This window comes from Gallus gallus, chromosome 13 (genome assembly GCF_016699485.2).
Source record: "Gallus gallus isolate bGalGal1 chromosome 13, bGalGal1.mat.broiler.GRCg7b, whole genome shotgun sequence".
NCBI lineage: Eukaryota > Metazoa > Chordata > Aves > Galliformes > Phasianidae > Gallus > Gallus gallus.
Genome location: NC_052544.1, coordinates 9104916 through 9131510, shown reverse-complemented (window position 1 = coordinate 9131510; position 26595 = coordinate 9104916). Strand labels below are relative to the sequence as shown.

The following is a 26595-nucleotide window of genomic DNA, read 5'->3' as shown; positions in this document are numbered from 1 at the left end:
TAAAAAGAGCTACTCTACTGTTTAGACAGCCAAAGAAGCAATGTAGTGCAGCAGCACCCTGTTATATAAAATGATCTGCTCCACCAATAATATTCATCTGGCTGCACTTCTTCAAAAATGGCATTTCTGTCATGATTTATAACAACCCTTTTGTAACATATTGCTGGTTTTGTTGATTTTTTGACAACAACAGCCTCTGAAATCTTGAAACGCTAACAAAGCGGTAAAATAGTCTTCATATTTGCCTAATACTGTTCAAGAAGATGTAGGATTTGTCCTTCACTATTGCAGCCCAGCTTTATTCCAGATGGTGTCCAGATTCTTACGTAGCCTCTAGGAGATGCTTTGTCAAGTGCCTAAATCTTCAAAGTTCTGGGAAAATACTTCTTTGTGCTACATAGCTTCTATATGAAGCTTAAAGGTTTGTGTTTGGTTTTGTTTTCTTATCTTTGAATTTGTGACCATAAAATAACTTGGCACCAGTTCTCCTAGTGCTGAACAACATCCGTGAGGATATTATAATCTTGGGGTGCAAAAAATCTCCCATCTGCTCAACTGTTTCATAGGTTTCTTTCAGCCCACACATCCCAGCAGTCAAAACTCCAAAGGACTTACAGGGTAGAGCCACCTCTCCAACCATCCTAAGCCCCAAATGTAGCCACTTGAAAAAGCACCAGCTACCTCTGAGCCAGCTTCCTGTCTGCTATGTTCCCTTCAGATCTACCCACTGCTGCATACACTTCTCCACCACATCCCCAACAGTGAGATCTCCAACACATCCCCAAACAGCAACCTTTACATGCTCACAGATCTTTAAAATAAGTGTCTATCTGCTGAGCTGACTAGATACCCACCAGCAATTCCTGAGCTCCGTGCCTCTTAATACTATGAGCGCAGCACAAGCATGGAACAAGAACACTGTGTTTCTAAGCAATTTGTCAAATAATTAAATTACGTGCAGAATAACTAGCTGGCTCAATTATATTAGCCAGTCTCCATCATGTAATATAATTTCTAGTGGCTGTTTAGGCACTAACAGCCTCAGATCTTTTAACTGTGCCTGATGCCAGCTGTGGTCCGCAGGATGTCTTTCTGTGCCAAGTCAAAACCCTTGAATGGAAAAATCATGGCTCAGTTTACAACTATTCCTTACAGAAGTTCTGAAATGCCATTTTCAATGAGGATGCTTTGATTGCTGAATATTAGTGAATTTCTACTTAGGTGTAGATAAAAAAGCTCTGTTTCGCTTTTCCTTTTCTGCCATTCAGTGCCATTAAAAATGTTTCCTCCATTACTTTATTAGAAGTTCATTGGAAGACGAACCAAACAGGGCTTTTTGCCTGCTAACAAGTACTTTTCAATATGTGCCATGTTACACATGACACACAGATTCTCATCATTCAAACCATATTATGTGTGTAGAAGACTTGATGACCTCTTCAAGTGCTGCACTAGTGCAAACAGTCATATTTTCAGCTCTTACTCTTAAAATGTAAAGCGCTTCCCCTTACAGTAGACTCCAAGAACAGTCCCTTATACTCAGGATAGGCTGTGTGTATTCAGATGATGTACTATTATTTTTACAAACACCAAATAAATACATGGCTTTTTTAGAAAGGTATTAAAAGGTCTTTTTCCCCTTCTCCTACAGGAATAATTTTCTCTTCTTTCAGCTACACAAGCCTTCTCTCCCTATTTCTGTCACTCTGCTACCTTTAGAAGAACAGAGCAAAGAAGCAAAAACCTAAAAATAAACAGGTGGAATGACTCAGGAATACTGCTTGTAATGGTGCTTCTCTTCCCAAACCCATGGTCCCATTCATGAAATGGCACACTATTTCACAATAAATAAATAAATAAATAAATAAATAGCTGAGCAGAGCAATCCTGAAAGAGACTTCCTTTAGAGGACCACTAATTTGAAATGTTTTTTTCCATTCGTGGGATTATGGTAGAGAGACACATTTCCAAAGCAAACCCTTCCTCTTTGCATCGTGCAAAGTCTTAGCTGTGACATTTCCTCCGGTCTCTATGAGCAGAACATGATGGATGCCTTTTAAAATGCATTGACAGGAATACAAGAGAAGTCAAGCCATCAGAAAAATGTCTCCTGGCCTACCCTTTGCCAAAACTCAACCTCCAAACAGTTTTATGCGCACATAATCTTCCCCCCCTCCTTGCTTCCCTCAAACTGGATTTGGCACAGGGAAAGTGTTAGGAGCTCTAAGAATAGCTCCAGGGATTGGCACATGGCTGCACACTTGAGAAAGGCCAGTTGTGTTCCTTCCTCCATTACTGGCTTTCTGTGAGACCTGACACGCACTCAACAAAACCAGCCAAGCACTGACACTGTCCCATAGCCAAGGACTGGCCTGGCTTTGAGAAAAGCTGACATCTGTTTGCTTTATGAAATTATCTTTCTTCCACACAGTAAGTTTTGAAGCAAACCTTTCAGGCTCAAGTACTGACATACGAGGCCTAAGGCAGAAAATGGTATTCCTCCATGCCCTTTTTCCCATGCATTTTCCTCTCCAGCCACTTTCTTACATTTTGATTTTGCATATGGCACTACTGTTTCCACATCACAACAGAAGACTGGACTTTAAAATGTCCAGAATGATCTTAGCTCTTCATATTTCAGGGAACAACATAACTTCCCCCTGCCATTCCCTGGTCCTAAATACTTCTTAGATAAAGTGAAATCGAAGGTCAAGTTTGCATATATTGAAACACATTCGTTCACTGCACCCTTGTGGTTAAAATAAAATGGATTGGAAGTTTGTTCCTTCAAAAAGGTTAACATATTCACATGCATTTCAGCTTCTATGTCTACCATCACAGGTCAGGAAATAAAGCTAATAACGTGGCAGCACTCATGGTCCAGTACATCCACTTCTCTTTAAAAACTTATTATGTGGGTGATATATAAAAGACAAAGTGAGGACTTGGAGAGCAAAGTGTTCCCTAGGTAACTTGTGAATTAAAAGCCTTTTCATTTTGAATTGGAAATACAAAGCTTTTTGCTGCAAATGACTTAGAAAAGCTATTCTTTTAAAGACAAACAACAAAAATAAATAATCTTGCTGATTATGATGCCTTCAAAGGCATGAGGCCAGTTCCATTAGCTGGCCTAACAGGCTTAATATGTCTGCAAGTGCTAACAAGAGAGAGCTCAGGTCTGTTTAGCATTCAATCAGCAGCCTGTGCTGCTTTATAAATGGAGAGAATGAAACATTACATGGAAAAAAATACATGAGTAAAGCATTTTTTTCTTTTTTTTAGCATTCTGTGATTTGGCTACAGCACTCCAAATGTACTCTACAACTGTCAACAAACTGCCTTGGCTTCAGCTAGATGAAATCTCTTCCCTCTCTATTCCAATAGGTTCTTGTTGTTACAACAGCCGAATAGTGTTAAGCATCTTTCATTCCACCTCAAACGTTAACAAGAAAATTACTCATCAAATAGGCTTTACTGTGGGGCAGCAAAGACACCGCAAGGTACCACGGCATTGTGTTGTTGAAGACAAAGATATAGTGTAAGAAAACATTCAAATTAAATAGAAACTGCAATTACATTTTCTAAGCAGGATGGGTATCTCCATGCAATCCCTTACAAAAATCTTTTCCAAGCATTTTATTCCAAAGCAAAGGGTCAGTTGAGGTTCCTGCTCTATAACTCCCTAACTCCCTTTTTTCCTCCAATATATCATGGCTTAGAAAATCCAGATTCAGCAGGTCTACTTCACAAACCTTTAGTCATGTGAATACTCTGTGACTTCCATTTTTAGACATCTTCTGCATAGCAATTAACTTCTTTCTTCTCTCCAAATATCAAGAAAAAAAAAAAAAAACCCTGAAAAATTCTCTTCTGCTGATTACTCTGCCAGTGCTCACAGATGGCAAAAATAAAACATATTTGAGGTATTTTTTTTTTTTGACTTCGCAAAAATGTGTGTGTGTTTTCTTCATTTTACTAGGCAGAACTCAAGCCAGTCTCAGATCATTCTAGATAAATCAAAATGTACTTGTCTTTTCTGTGCTTTGGACATGGAAACTCTTTCTGGCTTTTCCTCAGACCTCATCTGTACCAGAAAGCTTGGTATTACTAGAAATGCTCATAAAAACCTCAGGCTTTTACACAGACACGGCAATGAGAAGCTTGCAGGGTTCATAGTGCCACACCTGGGAATGTGATTAGAAATACCTATTTTCTAGCACAAATCCACACTCAGCTCACTGCTCTGAATTGTCACTGATGATCACAAATGTCTCCATCAATCTATCTCCATACAAGCTATGAGACCAACTAGGACAGATATAACCTATTCTCTTCTCTTCCTATTACAGCCAGAGGAGGAGAAGAACGATCGCTGAGCTGAGGCAGGAAGACAATGAGCAACACTTCTCATTTCCTTTAAGGGGCGCCACAAGTGAGAGTCTGAATCCATGGAGGTGCTAGCTTACATCAGATCAAGACCGGGCCAGGCTGGGCAGTGGATTTGTGAACAAGGAGAAATGGAGAACCTCTGCACTACAGTGAAAAATACTCAGCCCAAAGACAACTCAAAGTTCAGACTCCACAGATAAGCCATACTACAGAATCGTTGAATCATTAAGGTTGGAAAAGACCTCTATGATCATCTAGTCCAACATCCACCTACCACCAACATTGCCCACTGAACCATGTCCTTAAGCACCACGTCAACACGCTTCTTGAACACCATTGCCACCTCCCTGGGCAGCCTGTTCCAATACCTCACCACTCTTTTGGAGTAGTTTTTCCTGATATCCACCTTCTCAATGCCTGGTGAAGACTTAGGTGGAGTGAGGGCTGCCTGCCACCCCTTCAAGAAGAACATGCCTGAAGCAAGGAATAAAGAACTGCCAAGGCAACCTCAGATTGAGCAGAAGAGCACTTACATCCACCAGAAATTGAGATTTCCTGGTGACAGTTGGGAACTTGCAAAGTGTTAAATAAGCCCCCGAGTCAGCCTCCTCATACAGACACCTCCTCAAGCCCCTAATTGAATACAAGGCTCAATAGGAACCCACAGCAACATTCTCTGTGCTCTGGTGCAAGTGCAAGAAAACCCCAAATGCTATTGCCAGTGCTCATGGGCTCCACGTTACATTGTCTACCACTTTTCCCGTTTTCCTCCTATTTGTCCCTTGTTCTCCAGGATCACACTGCCCACACAAGTACTGTGCAGCCTGGAAACTGCCACAGTAGCAATTATCACCAGAGTGAGAAAAATGTCTCTGTTTTAGAACATGTTCCCTCCCTTGAGCACCACTCAGATTAGTCAGTGTAATGGGATCTTTCAGCAGCCACTCTGCATCTTCCAGATTACTGATTTGATGTGGCAGTCACCATGGTAACAGTGTTTTGTTAGCATTAAAAAGCAGTAAGGAAAATTGCCCATCTCACACTCAGATAATCCATGAGTTGCTCCTGCCCTGTGGTAACTAAACAACTGAAGGAACCTTTAATTTTATTTAGCTGTTGAATGGACATGATGAAATGCCCCATGCCATTTTCCTGGGATTCGTGCCTTTGCAGGTTAGAGGAAGAACTATCAGCATAAATCAGCAGCATACCAGTGGAAGCAGAATTTACTATGGAGACAGACATTTGCAGGAAAATGAGTTTAGGAAACTGCATTCAGAGTGAAGACACAGGAATGCAATATTTAGTTAGGGTGCTGCAGAGCAAGGAAGAGCTATCATCTATCCAGCTGCAATGATGATGTGTCCTTTAAAACCAAGGGCAGGATGGACAGGTAGATAAATATATGCATTCAGGGAAATGATGCATTTCTCAAAGCTATGCTCAAGGTGCAGTCATTTGGCAGAGTGTCTGCAGAGGTCACACAGCAATTCTCTGCACCACTCTAAAGACACTATTGCTCACACCTCAGTGGATCTTACCCACAGAGATAAAGCAATCCAGACCTGCTCCTGCACGTGAGTAAAACTCTACATCTTCCTCCACATGCATCCAAGCCCAGAACCTGCCTTTCCCTCTGAATTTCAATGCTTGTCATGTGAGGAACCTCCCACTACAAGGTCAAGCTGAACACACTGGGATTCAATAGGTTACATTCTGGTGGTGCAAGTAGGGAAAGCACCTTCTATTCCAGCAAAGCTGTTACAAACATGAAATCAAGCCCTGGCCTCAGCCCAAAAAAAAATCTTTCTTAATTAAGTGTTTCAGATACCGGCTTCTTTTTGATAAAGAATATTGCATCACAGTCAGCTTTGTAGGGTGCGGTTGGAGACAAACACGTTCTTTTCTACATCGTTCGCATTAGGTCAGAGGAAAATAATTGCTTCAGTATGAGTATTTCAATAACAGGAACATTTGAATGGGTTCCACTATATTTTAAGGACTTGATGAAAACTCTGTTGAATCATTACATCCACTGGATATTGCATGTGTTAGAACTGTTTCAGGGTGGAGAGAAGGGAAAGGATCGATCTGGAGATAAGAAATATATTGACATTGCATTCTCAACAGGAACAGATTACACAGCCAGTGACCTCGAAAATGAATCTTCCCAACTTGTAGCAAAAAGAGTGAAGTTCCCAGTATTCTTCAGTGAAGTAGTGATCAATGCTTTCGGCTGATTTTTCCAAGTAGATAAATCGCTTCTTAAATATCTCAATTTCTCTCCCATACACCCACTCCCAACTTATTCTGTTGAGGACAAGTACATGATTTAATTATTCCAACTCTGAGAGACTGATAAGTTCAGCTTTCTTAAGAAAATGTTCCGAGAAAAGGAAAGAACTATGGAAGATTTGAGAAGTCAGACAACTACGGTAGGTAACTATCACCTAGATGGTGGTCACTGAAGCACTGCCCCTCTGAAAGAGCAGTAATTAATAGCTCTGTGGCATTTGGTGGTAACAGAGGTCAAACTGGTTGCACATTAGCTTGTGTAGTAAGAAGTGCAAATTGCACAAACAAGCACCTGACAAGCAGTTATGTGCACCAGTCCAGTTCTCCGTGTTGTAAATTCTAAGCCTATGCTGAAAGGCCACTCAAGCCCAGCCCCTGGTGCTATTAGGAGATAGATAAATTCGGGTCCAGGGCTAGCACATGTCTACCAACACTCCTGATTTCTGACTAGGTCAAGCAAAAAAATCGATCACCAAGTCTTCTCCAGCTTGTTTCCTCACAAGCAGCTGCTGATGTCTTGAACCCAAGAACAAGTTCAGTGACAGCCAAGAAAGTGGGTAGAATCCCACTCTTCACCCCATAAATCCATCTGGTTTCTGTAAAATCTGGACTGCTTGGAAGACAGAGTGATTGGAAAACTTGTCCTCCAGAAGTAGTATGATTTTTGATTCAGTGGATAATCTGCTCAAAAACCAAAGGAGATTTTAATCTCATTTTGACATTCATATAAATTATGGCAGAAACTCGCTCGATTCATGTAACTTGCATGAGATATTCGATCTCAGTATCTATAACATGCAATATAATTGGCAAAAGGAAGCAGTAAGATCTACCTCAAATGCATAGACTTAGATGTATTATTCTGCAAAGGAACATGACAGTCATCACATTTGCAGACCCTTCTTTGACCACTTTGGTGTCACTACTGATGGCCAAGCATGGTAACATGCAATACCTTGAAAAAGTGCAATATGGAAGGCAAAACATCAGGCACTATTCCCTTCAGACTGAGAAACCTTGGTATACATCATTACTGTGCAGTAAGCTCTTTGCAGTTCAAAAACTTCCTTAGAGGGATGCACTCCAAAGGCCCGGAGGAGGCAAGGTCTACAAATCACTGCCAGTTTGTTTATAAAAAAGTGTTGCCATTGCTTCTCTGTGGAGAAGTAAAACAATAAAAGAAATTTATTTTATATATAGATGGTCTTTTACATCACTTTCTTGTAACGCATCTACGTGCAACTATTTAAACATTTGTTATAAAGTATGTATGGGGTGACTCATCCCGCTGAAGAATAAGCCTAATTGGTCAAACTTCCAGGACACTGTGTGCTGAGCTATAGAGAATCATAATCTCATCTATTAGGAGATATGACAAGTTGCAGAAGCTATCTAAAATTCCTGGAAGAGGTAGTGTGAAATAAGAACTGTTGCCTAGGGACAGTCTCTTCTTTACAATAATTAAAGAGCTCAGATCTGCCCTGTTCTGGATGGATGAAAAATATGCATGCATAAGCTTAGATTCTGGCTTTAGCTTGCTCATGCTAGAAAGCTGCCTAATAATTTATTAGGCTCTTCAATAAAAGATAGCCAAAAGGCAGAATAAAGGGCATCTACACATTTGATAGCCATGTCCATAAGGTCCCACACTTTCCCCAGAGATTCTCCTCCTCTTCATAATTCAGCTATGACTCAGGAAAAAAAAAAAAAAAGAAAAAAGAAAAAAAAACACACACAAAAAAACCCCCAAGACCCTGGGAAGCATCTTTCTTCTCTAAGAATGTTCCCATATCCAGCAATCAGAAGAGCAGAAAGAAAAGTACTTCCCAGATTGAAAGAACGTTAAAAACTGCTCCAAAGAGATACAAGTGAGTGGGGAGCACAGTCATAAACATGGCATTTTTCCACAAACACTCATTAATGATAGGGACTCACTTTGCCATGTTTCCATTTGAACAGATGATAATTTTACCTTTTGGGTGAAAAATAAAATACGCCTCTCTTTGCACTCTGCTATTTGCCAAAGTAGAGTAATAGCAGGCAGAAGATGACCTCTTGGCTATTTCTTTACACTGTTGTACCATCCTGCCTGCTCCCTCAGTGTACAGGTATGAGGTGCAGAGACACATTGGTCCGCACATACAGAGTAGTAGAATAGCAGTATCAAAATGGTTCCTTATGAAAATCCTTGAATTTAAGCATTATGGTGAACTCACACTAGTTGTACGTTGGGTGGAAGAACATGCAGTCCAATACATGTTATTGGATACAGATCTCACCTAGTTGGAGTGCGCTCAGCCAATAGACTGGCTCAAGTACAGGTTAATACTTTAATTTTAATCAGTGAGTTAGCAAGAATGTGTGGATATTTCCAACACATCTATTGGAAAGCTATACAAAGCAACTAGCCAGCAACAGAAAACATGGTGATCTCATTTATAGTATCTTTTTTTTTTTAAGCTTTTAAAATTGTAGCCAAACTGAGATAATAAAAGTTAAGTATTTACTATGATTTCCTCTTACAAGAAACAAATGTAATATGATTTCATCAGTACCAGATAATAGGCTTGCTTATAACCAGAGGGCAGTATTTTTAATAACTTCACTAAAAATATAAACTGTTATAAAAATGTGGTGTAATAAAAAAAAAAAAAGAACAAAAGGTAATGAAATATTACCTATTATCTCAGCTCATTTTTGTCAGAAAATAATACTACAAACTTAATATGATACATGGAAGCCTTATGAAAAGCAGGCAGGGAGAGGCTTATAGTCTTATCCAGCATTAGACGAGAGGCTGACTGATTAATAAGTTGACATTGAACAGCAGAGAATGGAAATCATATGGACTTTAGGGAAAGGAAATAGCTTAAAAATGAAACTGTCATGTTGCCAGGCTGCATAGGAAAAGCCACAACTCCCACAGACATCCCCACTGTGCAGCAAAGGGCAGCTTAAACCTTTACGCTGGTGCCAGTGCTGTGCATGCTCCCAGAGCCTCCTACTCCCCTGTGCTTGCTGCTGCATCAGTCCTTGTGTACACACCAGCAAAAGCAATGGCCAAACAGCACAGAAAACAGGAAGGGAAAAGGGAAATGTAATCCAAAAGAATTTGAATGCAACAGCAAGCCGAGGGCTTAAAGAAAGGGAAAAATAACTTACGGAAGGAGCTGATGAAAGGAAATATATCCTTTGTAGTAGATGAGCTACACTTCTAACTTCTGGGCCTTCAGAGTGCATAGTGTATAGGGATGAGATGCTCTTGATTGCTTTTTTAACTAACAGAGCTAGAACTTTGGATGTCACCAAACCTTGGTCTTACACCCACACTAACATTGTTCAGGGCTGCAGGATTAAGTTCTAAATACCCAGTGATGCACCACCACTTCCAATATCAACAATAATGTCACTTATTGAGGGTCAGAACCAAACCATTCCCAGAGACTCTACATTTTACTGTTGTTTCTCAGGCACATTGTGTCTGGATCTGATTTGTACGTTGTTCATGATGGAAAATATCTGTTGTGGTATCCAAGACTGGGGAGTTCAGCATAGCTAATTTGCTGTGTACTTTACCAGTGGTAACAATGAACTTGGCAATGCATGCAGCAAGATCAGTGAAGAATTTAGTTGAAATCAATAGCATGTAAATCCTTTGTAATTTAGATCAAAATATGGGATCTCCACTGGAGAAAAAAATAATAGAAAAGGAAGCTACACACAATTATTCACAGACTCCCTAGAAACAGATCATAGTTCTAAATATTGTGGATGAAAGCTACAGAATTCTCCTCGGGAAATAAATTAGTGAATTTCTGGTGAGAACAGAAACAGTACCATTCTGTGGCGCTTCAGAAAGAGTAGCTGAAATTTTTTCCCTTCCATCAGTTCAATAAGCCTTATCCCTCATTTTAGAAAGGAAGAATGATAATAATTCTTCCCAGATCGCATTACAATTTTGAAAGTAATACTGCCTTCTAAATTACTAGAAAATAATTATAATAAACTTCTCTACTCCTAGCAAGATTAAGAACAACTAGGCCAAATGAAAGCTACTTCAGTCAATTATTCAGTTACTTGGGAGAATTTCTGTTAATTGTTGAGGATCATGTTCCGTTCTAAAAATGTATAAGCCCCATCTCAGTTTCTCAAGGAGAAGAACTATTAATTAGGCACTGCCAAGTCTCTACATTTTCTACTTAAATCATTGATGTTTCCTCTGGCTTTAGAACTGCGAAATCAGATCTTGCATTTTTTTTTTTTTCCAACTTATATGCTCTGTGCTTTAGTAAAAGCATCATATCTTTTCAATGAAAAGGCAGCAAATACTAGCTGCTGCATGCTTGGAGTCTAATTTTAGGAGGAACCAAGCCATTCTAATTTGCTGCAGTCAACAGGAACTGAAGGCACTCAATAATTCATGAGTTTCTTTCCACGTTTCAGTAGAGCCTGTTGAAAATTTCCCAAGGAAACACTTTTCCTCAGAAAATTCTAATTCCTGTGAACCAGAACTGCTTATAGAACAAGATATGCTTGGATACTTTCTAATATCACTTCTTTTATCCAGCTTGAGTTTTCATCTATAATGAAATAAATGCTAATAAAAAAATATTTTAAATATTAACAGGCTTACTTTACTACAAAACAAAAGAATTTTTGAAAGATGACAAACCTTTCCAATCCATTTTCACGTTTTTTCTTAAACACAAATGTTTGAGGAGGAAAAAAAAAAAAGATTCAAGTCTTTTTTTTTTACTTTCCATTTGTGTTGGAAAACATTTTCATCACTCTTCCTGGGAGAAGAAAACCATTCCCTATATACATCTACTTATAAAGGCATTTGCAATCGCATCCTAAAAAAACAGCTTCATATTCATGCAGATAAACCTCTCTTTGACACAAGTGATGACAGGAGCATTAAACTTGTTGTGTCTTTACTGTCACTTTGATTCAGCATTTTTAAAATGAATGGCATTCACATCAGAAGGCAGCAGGATAACCATTTCTTACCTTTAGCCTTTCTGTTACACCATCAGTGAAACTGACTGTGAATTCAGCAATTTTGGGCACTCTGAGTTTTCCTTTGTTCTTCTGGTCAGGCTGATACTCTGTTCTTGTTTTCACAATTACCTGGAAAACATCAACACTTTTAAGGTTCCTGCACATAGCATGCACTTTTTTTTTTTTGCTATCTAAGCCATTGCTTTTCTCCCCCAACCTTCCCCTGAATCTACAGAAGGATCTCATAACAGTCAATTAATACAAGCTTGTAACTCCCTCAGGAACTAAAAGACAGATTTATAGACAAACAGATAACAGAGACTTCGGACGATGCATCTTAAAGTACCTGAGAGCAAAATGCTTAACACCCACTACTGCTTAGGGTCAGGCATATAATTTTTATATTTTACCATATTCAATAGGCAGAAGATGTAAAATAACAAACAGCTCAAACAAAAGAAGACTCTCATGTATTAAAAGCCCCAGCCCAACAAGTTCCACTGAGCCCAACAAAGTTAGGCCATTTGGCCTCTCATTTATTCAGGCTCCGTATTATCAATATTAATCTCATTCTATCACCTAGGGTTTTCCCCAGGAGATCTCAGTGCCATTTGCTGACTAATCCAGTTCCTGCTAATCTCATAAAACCAAGGTGGCTTACGTCAGTGGAGCCGTATGCAAGAGGTTTTTGAAAGGGTATAGTCAAATTACCAAAACTGCATTTTCAATCTACGTTGAATTTATTTGTAACCTAGAATAATCCTAAATATTTTGGGTAAAACACATCCCACAACTGTCACCATGACAACCACAAACACAGAAAATATAACTCCTAATGCCAATTGCTCCCAGAGGGCTGCACTCTGAAATCAATACTTCTTCTGATGTATTAGTGTGAGCATATTCATCCTATTATACGTGCCTAAAAGACTACTCAACCATGAGCCTATGCAGGTAAACAACATTGTGAGAGGATGCCAGCGCAGATGCATTGTCTTAATCTAGCTAGGAAATGCTGCAGGAGGCAAAATGTCCATCCTCAGCACTGGCCAAGGGTTTGAGCTCATCCCTGCAGAAGTGGGCTGTGAGCAACCATGAACAATGGTGAATGCACAGCATTCCATCAGCCAGGGTCCACAAGGCACATAACAGTTTGGTGTGACTGGCAAGGCTCAGAGAGATTAAGTACATTAAAGCTTCACATGACAGGGCCAACACTTTCACATTTTGGCTTCCCATTCTAAATTGCAGAGCTACGCAGGTGTCAGCCTTGCCAAGGTGAAAATAAAACACTAGAGGGGGTCACAGGGGAGAAGCAAGGTGGATCCTAAAGCTCTACATTAGAAACAAAGTCTTGAAGGTTTGTAGGGAAAGACCGTAAAGCAATGTATGAGCTTGAGTTACCAGCTAATGAAGAGCTTTTATGCAAGTGAAGACAGCAAAGTGTGGTTTGGACCACAGAAAACCCCAGGTATTTAATTCTCTAGCACTTAATGCCACATGGAAATCAGAGTGAGAGAAAATCAGCATGGAGTCATAAGCCAATATTCTGGATTGAAATGCAAATTGTTAAAGACTAATGAATATTTACATCCTTCAGTAAATCCCTCTCCATAACATTTATTGCAGCAGTATTTGCAACACTAAGGCTTGAAAGAACGGAGAATTAAAAAAAAAAACCCACACAAATATATCTGTGTTAGTATTTTGGATCTCAGGACTTCTAATGACAATGCACACGCTGGGATGTAATATACGGGCATATGGGGACAAGTTTGATTCAGCAAATTTGGGATGAACCCTAACTTCACAATAACCCTACTACTGAACTGACCTGTGCTATGCTCTAAAATGCAGCCTGACACACTTAGGACCAAACCAGACACTCCCTCTCCAGTCAGGACAAGCTCGCCCAGGTTAGCTCTGAATTAACAATAAGCAATAACCCCATTCTCTTGCTCAAAAGGCAGGTGCACCCAGGACTGCATACAGCTGGGCCCTAGCTTCCAGTCAAGGAAAGGCCTTTTGTAACCCAGTACAGTAAATTATAGAGTCAGCCATCAACACCTGCCAACCAGGGCTCAGAAACTGCATTCATTCTGCTTTTAAACCTACCAACCACAATACCAAATCATCACCAGTCCTGCTTGATAAATAACGCTGTTGCCAATAAGATCTTCAAATAGGACTTTCCTACAAGCGCTAACATTAGGTCTTAAAGAAGGTCTGTGACACCAGAAAAAAAGAAGGAATTAAAAGCCTGACATGCTTTTATATACAGTTGACATTTTCTTCCACTCTTTGTCGTTGCATTCAACAAATATCTCGTAAGCAGGTAAGTATGAAATATGCTGTCTACATACATGCATGAGACTGAAAATAAACCCACTCAACCCTGCATAAGGCATCAGGTTCAAGTCCGGTAGCAACGTCTATCAAGTCTGGGAATAAGTAAATCAGATCAGCTCCCAAGCAGATCAGAAGCTGCTTGAAACCCAATTTGCTGACTGTGCCAGCAGTGAGATTCGTGTGTGTAGAACCACAGACATCATCGGTCAGTGTTTTGCAGGGACATTTGCAGAGGTATCAAAAGGCTTTAGTAGAGGACCAAAGAAATACCTTTGCTAAATGCCTTTTGGCACTGCAAAAGCTAAATAGCTGCTCTGCAGAAATATCTTTGTCAGACACCTGGCGGAATTACTCAGCAGAAGAAAGGGCAGTCAGTGAGGTCTCCTCTTAAAGGAGAGCACAGAAATAAAATGAGAGAGGAAAAACAGAAAACCAAAGACCTGCAGCGTGGGGGTAACGCTCAATATTGTGGCAGTAAGGATAAAAATGCAATTTTGTTGAAGGCTCTGGGTGCACATTTAGAAGAAAAGAGCTACGTCTTGTTCAGTCGCCTACAGTCTAAATAAATAAAGCAGAGTACAGATCCCACTGCCGCAGCAATGCTCACCCCCTCCATCCAACAAGCTGCCATCAGGAAGCCCACGCAAAGGCTTCTGGAAATTGAGTTGTGTTCATCAAATGCTTGTGCCTCGGGCCCTAGTGAGAGCACCTGAGGCAGGGCTGCCTCGGCAGCACCTGAGAATAGGAGTGAGCACTGTCAGGTGGTAACGTACACATGGAAAGAATAATGAGTCTCATAAAGAAATATTTCCTATATTCTTTGCATGATTGCTGCTATTCTGGTTGTTTGTTCTGTTTTCACTTTCAGGTTGTTAGGGTGGGACAGGATTCCTGCCTCCCCCCTGTTCTCTCCTGCCACCACTTCTTTTTCATTTTTTCTTTCTATTTTATCACAGGGGAAAAAAAAACCAACCCTGGCAGCGAAGTCTTCCAGAAATTCTAACCAAATTGCTGTTGGATGTACAGTAATAAAATCCCCACTGACTCCACAGCCATGGCAATGATCAGAGCTCGTTTATCACCGGCTGCCCCAGAGCAGTTCCATCAGAGACCAGGATCCTACTGTTTCACTGCAAACAAGGCACATTCATCTCACTCCACGACATGTTTCTTGGGAGAGGGATGAGCGTTTATTACAAACCACAGCAAACACTGATTCTGATTCTCTGTTCTTGTTCATTTTTTGCTGACTTTGGTAGGGTTGTTCTCGATGGAAACTAGGGAAAGGAGATATAAAACTGGGGTCCTGGGCAGGTTACAGTTCAAAGCAAACTGAAGTGGGAGAAATGCCCATCACTTCATTCCCTTCTCTGCAATGCTATTACGGTGGAAATGTGCTGCAGTAAGGGAGTAAGTACCAGAGCTGGCAGCAGGGCTTGGTTCTGCTCCAGCCTCATGAGAACAGACAACAAACGCAAACAATCAAATCAGCGTTTAATTGGACAAGAAGTCTCTTCAATAGTCCCAAAATAGACAATTAGTGTCTTTGCCACCCCTAGCGCAGCAACACCATTCAGCCCATCCTCTGCACTTGGCTCCCTGAGTTCTCACCTCCTCCTGCACACTCCCTACATCTTAACTCACACTCCTTGTGATTAAAAATTGGGCTGTTCTGGGTCACCATCCATAACTGTGTGTGCTTTCTGTGGCTGAGAACTGTTACTCTTATTTCCATTCATCACGCAGAACAACTTGCACGTCTGCAAATGGATATTAAAAAGCAAGAAGTGTCCCACCAATCAGCCTTATGGCCTAACTGACACTTTGTGATTGCTGGATGAATACCCTTAGGATGCTTTCGGATACCTATCAGCCTTCCTGTTTCTTCATCTAAGCCCTGGTCCAACATATTCTTATGCCTCACTTTGTATTGAGTTCATCCACGAAGCAGAGCTGCCATCCTGCCAGCGCATCCCAGCCCAGCTGTACGCCCTTACAGCCTGCGTTGTGGATGGAGTCTGGATAAACATCATCTCAGAACACCTCCCTGCAAATTAGGCTGCTGTTATATCCCATTCTCAAAGTTTTGGCACTGCTTCCCAGAGAACTTCCACTTTTAACTGCAGATACACCGTGCCATGGCAGGTAAAATAAGGAGGACACAAACAAATTAGCTTTCTTCATTTTGCACCCAAGATCAAACTGTTCTTTGAAAGTTGCTTCCTAAAGAAGTTGACAGAGGAGATTACAAGAACACAAGAGAAAAGGGCATCCACAGAGCAGCAAAAAGACACATCTAATTACAAGAATCCACATGCCTAGTCCTGGCAGCTTCCTCCAAAGCTAAGTTTATCTAGCATTTGAACTCATTAAATTCTAATTCAGTGAAGCTTTTAAGCTTGCACATAGTCTTATTAACATCATCAGGATTAGTCAGATATTTAAAGTTAAGTGTGCATTTAAGTGCTTTGGCCAGATCAGAGCTTAAATCTGCTCCAATCACCTCCCCACACCCAACTGCAACTATGAGGCACAGGGCTCCTGTGGCATTCTTCTGCAGGACCACTCCAAGTGCTTCCCACAGCAGTGTGGGCCCAGTATCTGCAGGGGAAAGCTTATTGATGTGCTGAGTCACACCAGCAACCCGTGGCTGCTGCCGACAGCGCTCAGGTTTTCATTAACTGGGCAATAGTAGCTCTGTATAGATGTAACATTCTTGGGATTAAGCGTAGGCAAGTGATACAGCTAGGATGGGGAGGGAGTCAGATGCTCTATGGAAAATGGCAGTCCTCTGCAGAACTGCTGTCCTCAGTCATTCTAGGATAGCAGATGCACTTTCCCTATGTCTTGAAAGGTTTTGACTTTCTATTTGCTTTCTTGCATCTTCTGCCTCTTCATTCCAATCCCTCAAACGCCCAGTGGCAGCCTACACAGAACGAGCTATGTAAGTTGCAAAAACCCAAACACAACAGGACAAGCCACATCGATCAGCTGGCCCACACAAGCAAGATTTTTCCAGCGATGCTGTTTGCTAATACATATATTGAGTACCAAATGTAAATACGCTTACTATTCTAGGCTTAACACCACTGACACCAGTGGAGTTAACAGGAAACCTTTCCTTGTTTGTCATGAATGCAGGACCAGGCACTTTCTCTGTAGTGCTGCTTTGGAAAATTATAGGTATGCTGAGGAGAGAAACAACACATCAGAGGCCGCGTACAACAGCAGGAAACCCAACATGGACAACCTTGAGACAGCAAACAGTAGGAGAGTCTGGGAAATCTAGACGTTTGGGATGCTGAAAGGAAAAGAAGGGCAGCTTCTCACCAAATGGACTATATTAAAAGCATTTGCTTTCAGGGGGAAAGAGCAGCCCAGACGTGAAATGTGACAAATGGAAAAACGCCACATTGAGCATGGAAACTTAAAAGATTTTCCTGCAGTGGGATGAAGTAAGTGTTTCAGAAAATGAACTGATATGAATTCTGAGTCTTGTCTCGCGCTGGCTAAATGTAACATCATTTATTGCCACTTTATATTTGCGTTTGAGCTCAATGGTTTTCCCTGAAGAAATGAGTAATAATATTTAACATAACTGGCATTGTGAAAACTTTAAATTATTCATTTGGAAAAGGACATGCAGCCTTGCTGTAATTCCCACTTCACTGCCACGGTGCATGTAATATATTGTGGTTCAGGTGCTGCAAAGTGCAGACCATAAAAATTTAAAATACTACTTCTCAGGATTATTAATAATGAAGTCTCTCACTCAGAGTGGCTTTCAGATTGACAGAAGAGATAAACAAAATGCACTTCTCCTACCAGGGAGAAAGGTTTCAGCCAGGTTCAAAGCCCCCCTTTGTAGTCCCACAAAATGGTTGTAATGCACCCATCAGTTTCCTCATGGTTTAGTCATGCTCACTTTTAAATGACAATAAGGCTCTCAGCTTGCAAAGACATGCCTGTATTCATTCCTTGCAAAGAGAGAACAGAAAATAAAATCTCATGCCACTGACATGGTGGGTTTTTTTTGCTGTTATTACCCAACTGAGCATCAGTATCTGAGAAAGACCTTCGACCGAGTCCCAGCTGCAGTGTGCTGTCCAGGTTACTGATGCTAGCAGAATGGTGACCCCGTCTTGGCACTAAATCTGCTGTCACTGTGTCTGTTTCTATGTGTATGTGCTATGTGCCAAAGGATGGCTAAAACTCACCACCTGCCCCCACGCCAAAGTCTCCAGTGACCTACAAACTCTAATCCTCACACACAGCCAGCCTCAAAGGGCAAATGAGCTGCGCACACTGCCAACAGCAGCTGAAGTTAAAATACTTCGTAGTAAAGGACCATAAGAAAAGAGATGGAAATAAACACGTTTTGGGGCTTAAAACAATCTCTCTCTTTCCAGGCTTAGGATGAAACATTCATGGAGCAGAGCAGCTCCGTATCTACCAGTGCATCTCCTGTATGTCCTTCTGACACTTGCACAAGGTAGTGCTAGAAATAGGGCACGTTGGTCTGGATGGATCAGTGATCTGAGACTACCTGGCAATCGACTATTGCAGATTCCCAGATTTATAGGACAATTAGTCTTTAAAAACTTTCCCAAATAATTGCAGCTGTGTCCCACACCATAGGAGAGGTGGCATTGCTTCCAAAGCTACATGATGATATATCTTAGCAGGCAGACTTTCCAGAGATTAATAATAAAATCTGTGTGTTGAATGGATGTAATGGTGGTCCCCATGACACCCTACACACTATCTGAATGCAAAAATGCCTGAAATACCAATCAGCAAAACTAAACAACAACAACGACAAAAAAAAAGGACATAAAAAGGAAAAAAGGAAAAGAAAAAGGATGTCCAAGGATCAAATCCATTGCCTCTGTAGTCAATAAAGAAAGCCACATTGTGTGGGAAAAGGCTGCTTTTTGCATTTCTCTGTATCAACTCATCTAATGAGTGTTGTGCTAGAAATGATCTTCACAGAGGATGGTAGAAAAAAAAAAAAAGTGTTCTCTTGAATCAGTGCCAGGAGGATATTCCAGGCATAAGGAACATCACAAAAGGACAAAGACAGCAAATGTAATCAGCCCTGGCATCACCAATGAAAAGCAGCACAGAATGCAGAGGCTGCAGTGGGAGCTGAAAGCAGCTGAGAAGGGAAAAGCACAGCTCATAAGCACAAAGGTGATTGGAAATTATTCAGTTAAGTCTTCCTACATATCCCCAGGTTACTACAACCAGCAGGAACCCATGGGAGGCTGTGAAGGGGCAACAAAAATTGATTTGTATAGGTTCAGATGAGGAAGGGTACAGCAAAGCAGACAAAAGAATCTATCACTGAGCAGTAGTAACAATAAAATTGTCCAGGGTAAATTAGCAGAGCTCCACTGATTTCATTTAAACACAGATTTACATCAGTCAGGAATCCTTTCCACTCTTACTTCATAAACCAGTAAGCAACTGGTATGTGGTGTTCAACCCACAGCCTTGCTGAAATAACTTACACCTCCAGCAATGCCATCTCACCTTAGAATAAAGAATGGATTGCAACAGGCTTAACCAAACACCCGTACCCCAACACATTTTTTGTGTCCATTTCTGCTGCTTCTGCAGAACACAGCTCTAAGAAATGCAGTGCAGACATAACCAGGTTTAAGAGGGGCAATGGAGCTCACATAAACAGGCATGAGCTGGCCTTAGCCTGCCTAATTCAGACACCGACAGCAGTGCAGTTAAGGAGAGCAATTTCTGCACAGGCTACACAAATCCAGAGACTTTCCATCCTCCAGAGCTGCAGCAGCAACACGTTATCTGTATGCAAGCAAGGTAGCTGCATGCTACCCAGTGCCTGTGCAGGCTGCAAGCACACTGCGATTGCAGCACAGTGCTACCCAGAATGGACACGGAGACCAGAGGTGTTTGGTGTGTTAGGAGAGGGCAGCCCAACAGCAGCACGTTCAGAGAAGAAGAGCACAAAGCGCCAAGAAGGGCTGTCCGAGCTGAGCAGATAAAAATCAGAAAGGTTACCCCAGAAACACAGCACTGCCAGCGCTGAGCGCTGCTGCAAATATTTATTATGGCTTAATGAGCGGAGGCGGTGTTTACATCCAAACACACATTTAGAGGACAAATGGATTTGCACAGTGCAGAAGGGGGACAAATGTCAGTGGGGAGGAAGGCTCAGGGTTGGTATTTGTGGAGATTAGGCATTATTTCCCAGGTGCAGGAAAGGAAGAACGAGGCAGGACAGCCTGCCCATTCCTTCAGGTTTGCAATAAAAGAAATAACATTTTTTTTCCACGCTTTCTTTCCCTTTGTTCCCTCCTCCTCCCTTCTATTCTTCCTTCTTTCAACTGCCACAATCACTAACCCTGCCCCATCACTTCTTTTACCATTTGCTCCTTCTTCCTACTGAACTCCAAAGCTCTCCAGCAGCGCGAGCAGGAACACAACAGCCAGAGCCCCCCAACCAGCGGCAGGGAGGGCTGAGCTCTGCCCACACAATGTGCGGCAGCACCCAAAACCAGCCCCACATTGCCCTGGCTGCTCTGAGGGCTCTGCAGAGGGCAGGCAGACATCAGGGCTTCAGGACAGAGCTGCATGTATTCCCTAGGGCACAGGAGCACTCATTCAGCATACTATTAATTATGCCTGCTCAGCTGGCTAGGACAAAACATTATTTTGTGCTAAACCAATAGGGGCAGGCTGCGAGCTCAAGGGACCCTCCTGATTTTCAGGAATTCTTGATTACACCATTTAAAAGCACAGCCTGAGCCACAGCCACGGAGGATAAGTGAAGGACCACGGGGTGGGAAGCACGTTTGAAGAGAGCAGTTCCATCAATTTTGTTTCTTTCTTGGGCTGATGGCAGGAATTTGTCACCAGAGAAATGATTTCTCAAGCCTCCAGATGCATTCAGAACGAAGAACAATGGAACACATGATAAGGCTTCTGCAGCCTTCACCACAAAAGACATGCCGGATGTTTTTTTCAGCCCTGACAATAGCTTTCATGAACTTTGGTATTATGTAAAATTAGGATTTTGACTGTCAGAACAGAGGTATTTCCTGCAGGATTACACCGAAGCCGCTGTGACCAAGAGGTCCCCGGTTGTTGGTCTCATTTTAAGATTTCAATGAAGCAGTGTGGGCTGTGAAAAGCCACAGATCAGTTAGCATTATCATTGTAGGGACACGTCACAATTACAGCCAAAGCATTTTGCCTACGCCTAGGAAAACAAGTGAACAGCTACCCTTCTGCCCTCTGCTCCTAAAAGAAAGACTTCTTTGTTTTGCTCTTTTGAATACAAAAGAAATTACATTCGGAAACACAAAAAGCCAGGTCAAAGGCTTGTCACCAGTGACAGCTATTACTCCAGCAAAAATGATTCAAGAGCATCTGTCCCTGCCTTCTGCAAATGCTCACCGGCAAGAGAAGGGAGGAGCAAGGGAAAAGCTTGGTGATAGTCAATAAATATAAATGCATAGCAGGCTTAGCACCCTAGGGGGAAAATTACCATCCTGGGTACATTTTTCCCCTTGCAGCCATACAGCTGCAGACAGAATGTTGATGCTGCGGGAGGAAGAACACGAGCCTTTGCAGGAGACATCCACGCTTGGTGCATCAACACCAACAGCATCAAGGTGGGAGTCAGGGGGAGCTGCCAAGCTCATAGCACATCAGAACACTAACTTGCTAGAGAAGCATCCCCAGAAGGACAGCCAGTAAGTTAATGCATAGCTTTAAGTATTTCTCCCCTACACCACGTGATTTATTCTAATAAAGAATTGTCTGAAAAGGGATGGGCTTCAGGAATTACATCACATGAGCAAGTCTCACTTTGATGGCTTTTCTCTGTATCCTTTCTCTGAAAGTGGAAACAGACAGAAAAAAAATCACTTGGAAAAAGGTCAAGCTATGGTGAAACACCTGCAGAGGCCAACAGCAGTTACAAAAATATTCTTAAAGGAAAAATTCAGATATCTAAAGCCCGTGAGAACGATTTTCAGCCTGTAGATGCCATGGGCTTTGTGGGTTGCTTTTCAGGATACATAGATAAGTATGCTGACAAACCACAGGTTTTTCTTTGACATGCACACGTGTCTAAGACCCAGCTGGAAAAAAAGCAGGGGTCTGCGTATTAACAGCACTTGAAACTCTTTGTCTTGCACCATAAACGCACCAAGCAAAGGCATTATTGCACACAGTAACATCAGTTGGGCTGCCCAGCACAGACCCAACGTATCTTGGATCAGAGCCTTCCTCACTCCACATTTACTAGACTCGAGCTAGAGCAAACACACAAACCCAAGCCACTGTCAAACCTCCTTGTTCTGGTTTTGATGCACCCTGGACTGCAAAACAAAACAGGTTAGATCTGGATTGAGAGCTTGCAGCATCATAAATGAAAATATCCTCTAATGGCTAAGATAAGCCCAGAAAACGGGATGTGAAGCAGGTGTTTGGGTTTTCTTCCCCCTCTAGATTTCAGCTACAGGAAAATGTCAGGGGGTACAGCCCTTTGTTGCAGTGGCACAGGAGATGTGGCTCCTTGAGGGGAGCTTGGAGGCCAGGAGCATTGCCTCCTGGTGGATAAAAGCGAGCAGCAATGGATTTGCATTTAGGAAAATGACAGCAAAGCCATTCTGAGTTCATACACACAGACCCCAACACCAAACCGCTTTTACCTCCCGTGATTTCTGCAACGTCCAATGCAAGAGGCACAGAAAGCACCGTGGCTTGTGTTCCCACTCTCACAAGCTAAAATCAACTGCTGGCAGATTTGGCAAATACACAGAAAAATGTCAAATTGATTTCTGCGTTGGGTTGTTTTTTTTCCTTTTCCTTTTTCTTTTCTTTTTTTCTTTTTTTTCTTTAAACTCTGCCTCCTGACTGCAGGGCAAGTCCAAACAAAAATTCATTCTGAAAGACTTGAAATCCATGTTTATTCTACCTCAGGCTCACAGTCTTACTGAATTCAGTAGCAGCTTTGCTTTTCCAAGTACAAAGCCGAAGTTTCCCCCACCACTTAACCTTCAGCCAAGCTCTTCACCTGAGGCCCCACTCCTTATTATCAGGTCTTTATGTGAACCCTTTGCCCCAGGGTGATCTCACCCTCACAGAATCTGTTCTACAAAGTGCAAAGGAAACAGACAGTGAATTATTTTGCTTTTATCCCAAATAATCTCTCCTTCTGGTAACAGATCTTCAGTTGCTGTCAACTCTGGGTCTACTGCACACAAGAGCTGAACCACAGCCTGCAGGAATCAATACCATTGACTCTAATGAGTTCTGAATCATGCTTAGCTCTCCCGGAGATACATCCCACTCTTCCAGCAAAGAAAAATACGGATGTCAGTAGATGCATTGACAGTAATATATGCTAATGAAGGTAATGTAACCTAACAACATGTGAATTATTGATGTAGGCATGTTTAAACAGGAAAATCAGCACAGAATCACACTGGACCAATACACTCCAATATTTGTTCACCAACAGGCAATTGGAATGTGATGGTCGTGAGAACACTCATTACCACTTTATTAGCTTGAAACGATTTTTGTTAGGCCGTCCACATCTCACCTGATACACGAGCCTCTGATATTTCACATCATGCTACGGTGTGTGTGATATCAATAAACCGTTTGTACCAGCATCAGATGAGTTACTGTGACACATCTATACTTTCCCCTGAGCTTCCCAGACATTTGTCATAAACCATATTGCTTTGCTTAAGTTATTTTGCCTAATTGTTTTTATGAGTCATAGACAAAGGCCAGTTTATCCTCTCACTCACAACAATTCATGGGAGCATAACTCTCCTGAACGCAGTAAAATTTCTCCTAGTTGCCATGAGGCCCACGGGGAATGGAGCTAACTCCTTTCTCTGGTTTGCCTCTGGTTCCTGGGACGTCAAGGCATTTGACTCAGTTCCATCATAAAATAAACTAAGTTTGTCTATGGAGACAGTTTTATCACATCATCATCATGTTCTCCTAATGTATTTAGAGAAAGTTCATTGCGCACTACAGTAAAAACAGGATGTATATTCAATAATAATCAGTGTTAATTTTACTATTATTCCATTATCCTGTGAGATCTAATCATTCTGTCATGTACTTTCGAGTGAGTTGGCTCCATCTCTGTGGTATCTGGGAACTACACTGCAGACAGGCTTTGTTTTTATAAGCACTGTTGGGGCATACAGATTTTTACGATCTCATCATGTCCTCACCAGGTTGTATTGATACGCACCAGCGCTGCATCGATATAGACAAAAGACTTCCTAGCATATACACTGCATCGAAGAAACCCCAGCCAACAAACCTCAGCCAATCACTGGGGCACTTCTCTGGAAATTTTAGTGCTGCGTTCAGTGCTGAGAGTGTTGAGTGGGCAGGGGAGAAAGCTGTCCTCTGGCAGGTGGGACCAGTTGGGGAAACCAAACGTGGGATAGCTCCATCACCACCCCATGCATGGGTGAATTCATGGGTAAAAAGCAGCATCACAGATTCCCAAAAGAGCTTTGCACAGCCACAAAGACGACAAACCAGTGTGATAATTAAAATAGCTTCTTATTTTGAAAGAGTCATCACATTACTCTCAGTGCAGGCAATTAATCTTACTGATAACAATTATGCACTGTAAACTGATCCTCAATTTCTCCAGTGTTTATAGGAGAAACACACCAAGCATTTTCCAGTTGTACATACGAAGGAATATTTGGATATTTTCTGAGGAGGGAAGGAGTTGCGGACTGCTGTGTGCTCATTTGCCACTTTAAAGCAGATAAACCCGGCATGACAAGACAACCTCTTATTTACTGTATAGACACTATGCCACAGCCTTTCTCATCAGAGACCACTGATTGACAAGGGGCAGTGGAACCCATGGGATAGTAAACCTAAGGGGATGTCTGTGTGTATGGCCATGATAGAGTGCTGTTGGGTTCTGCTTTACCTTTTCCGGAGCCGGGAACTGCAGGTGATTTACTTCCAAAGGTGTGATCAAAGGAACTGTCTGAAACCCATCTTCGCTGGATGGTGGTTTGCTGTTCTTGTCATTCAAATTACTCCCCAGCTTCACCATGCTTGGACCTTGCTTTCCAGACCTAAAACCATTGAGACGATCAATATCAGAGGGGCAGCGGGAAGAGGGTTTCTGCCTTGCCCAGCTCTCTCTGCCTTGGCATAATGCTTTCCCAGCTTTGCAGGCACACAGCGTGCCCCACCGAGGCTGACCTCACCCATGGATTTTGCAGTGCCTCACACAGCCCCCCCACAAACACATCTCTGTGCAACACGGCCGCTCCCAACGCCCCGCCATTGCCAACACCATCTCTCAGCAGCACCGACCGCCCCAACTCCTGCCCCATCCCAAGGACCGATGCCCCTCCCGCTGCCCACCCGCACCCAGGTGCATCCCGCGCTCCCACACCCTCCCCGATTTCTTGCAGCCCCAGGGGTCGCACCCAGGGGGCTGCAGCCGCCCCCACGCCCCTCCCGCCGCCCCCAGCCCCTACTTACTGCAAACCACGCGGTCACTGGCGGCGGCTCGGCGCGGGGGCGGGAAGGTTCCTCTCAATTTTCACTCGCCGCAACGAAATAGATGCGACGGGGGAGCGGGCGGCCGCCGCGTGCCGGCGGTGCTGAAGGGACAGCGCTGCGCGCGGCTGCGGCTCCGCAAGCGCGACTGAGGGCGGGCGCGGGCGGCTGCTCCCACCTCCCTCCGCCGCCGCCGCCCGCCGCGAGCGCGCCCCCGCGCGGGCTCGGGCACCCCCTGGCGTTCCCGCCGCGCACGGCCGCGCGCCCCGGCGCCCCCTGCAGGCACCAGCGGAACCCGGGGGCTGCGGGGTGCCCTTCAGGTCCCGTAGGTTGAGCTCGAGACCCAACAAGATTTTCACTGAGATTACACCTCCTGCAGACCGGCCAGGAAAAGATACCTACATACAAAGGTGGCAGAGTGTATCCCAAAGAGACAGGAAAACGTGGGATCGTAGGGTCTGTCATGCAGTCATAGAATCAGTAAGGTTGGAAAAGGTCATCTAGTCCAACAGTCAGTCTATGGATCCAATCATAATTCGCTATGAATTATGCTCTTTGGGTCTGAAGAGGCACTCAAACCCACTCACTAATAAGGATTATTACATTGTACCAATTTAATCAATAACTTACGATTGTACTGATACCAGAAATCAACCAATCATCACTCATCCGGGATGGGACCTGTGAAAATACATCATAGAATCATAAAGCTTGGAAAAGTCCACTAAGATCATCTCATCCAGCCCCAACCCATCCCCACCAGTGCTGCCCACTGACCACATCCCTCAGTGCCACACATGCATGGTTCTTGAACACCTCCAGGTGCAGTGACTTCACCACCTCCCTGGGCAGCCTGTGCCAACACCTCATCAGAACCAACACGTTATAAACCCTGAAAAGCCCTTGGCTCATGCTCTGTGCAGAGATGAATGTCATGTTGGTTGTTTGGCTCAGGATGATCGTTAGAGCCTTCAACACGTGGAGGTTGTAAGAAAATCTAAAAGCACA

At 42.7% G+C, this 26595-nt stretch overlaps 1 protein-coding gene across 2 annotated transcripts in view; it reads right to left on the bottom strand.

Annotated features, from left to right (window-relative positions):
• HMP19 (protein) overlaps positions 1-25733 on the bottom strand; it is a 36805-nt gene extending 11072 nt beyond the window's left edge. Inside the window, exons 1-3 of one of the 2 annotated variants that reach the window (NM_001326465.3) lie at positions 25570-25733; positions 25004-25154; positions 11695-11814 (exon numbers count right to left, since the gene is read on the bottom strand). In NM_001326465.3, the coding sequence (NP_001313394.2) occupies positions 11695-11814; positions 25004-25132 (249 nt within the window). In that variant the 5' untranslated portion in view covers positions 25133-25154; positions 25570-25733. Of the gene's footprint in view, positions 1-11694; positions 11815-25003; positions 25155-25455; positions 25511-25569 lie in introns of those variants that run through there. The other variant, XM_046900344.1, reaches the window with a different exon arrangement.
• Between the last annotated feature and the right edge of the window lie 862 nt (positions 25734-26595).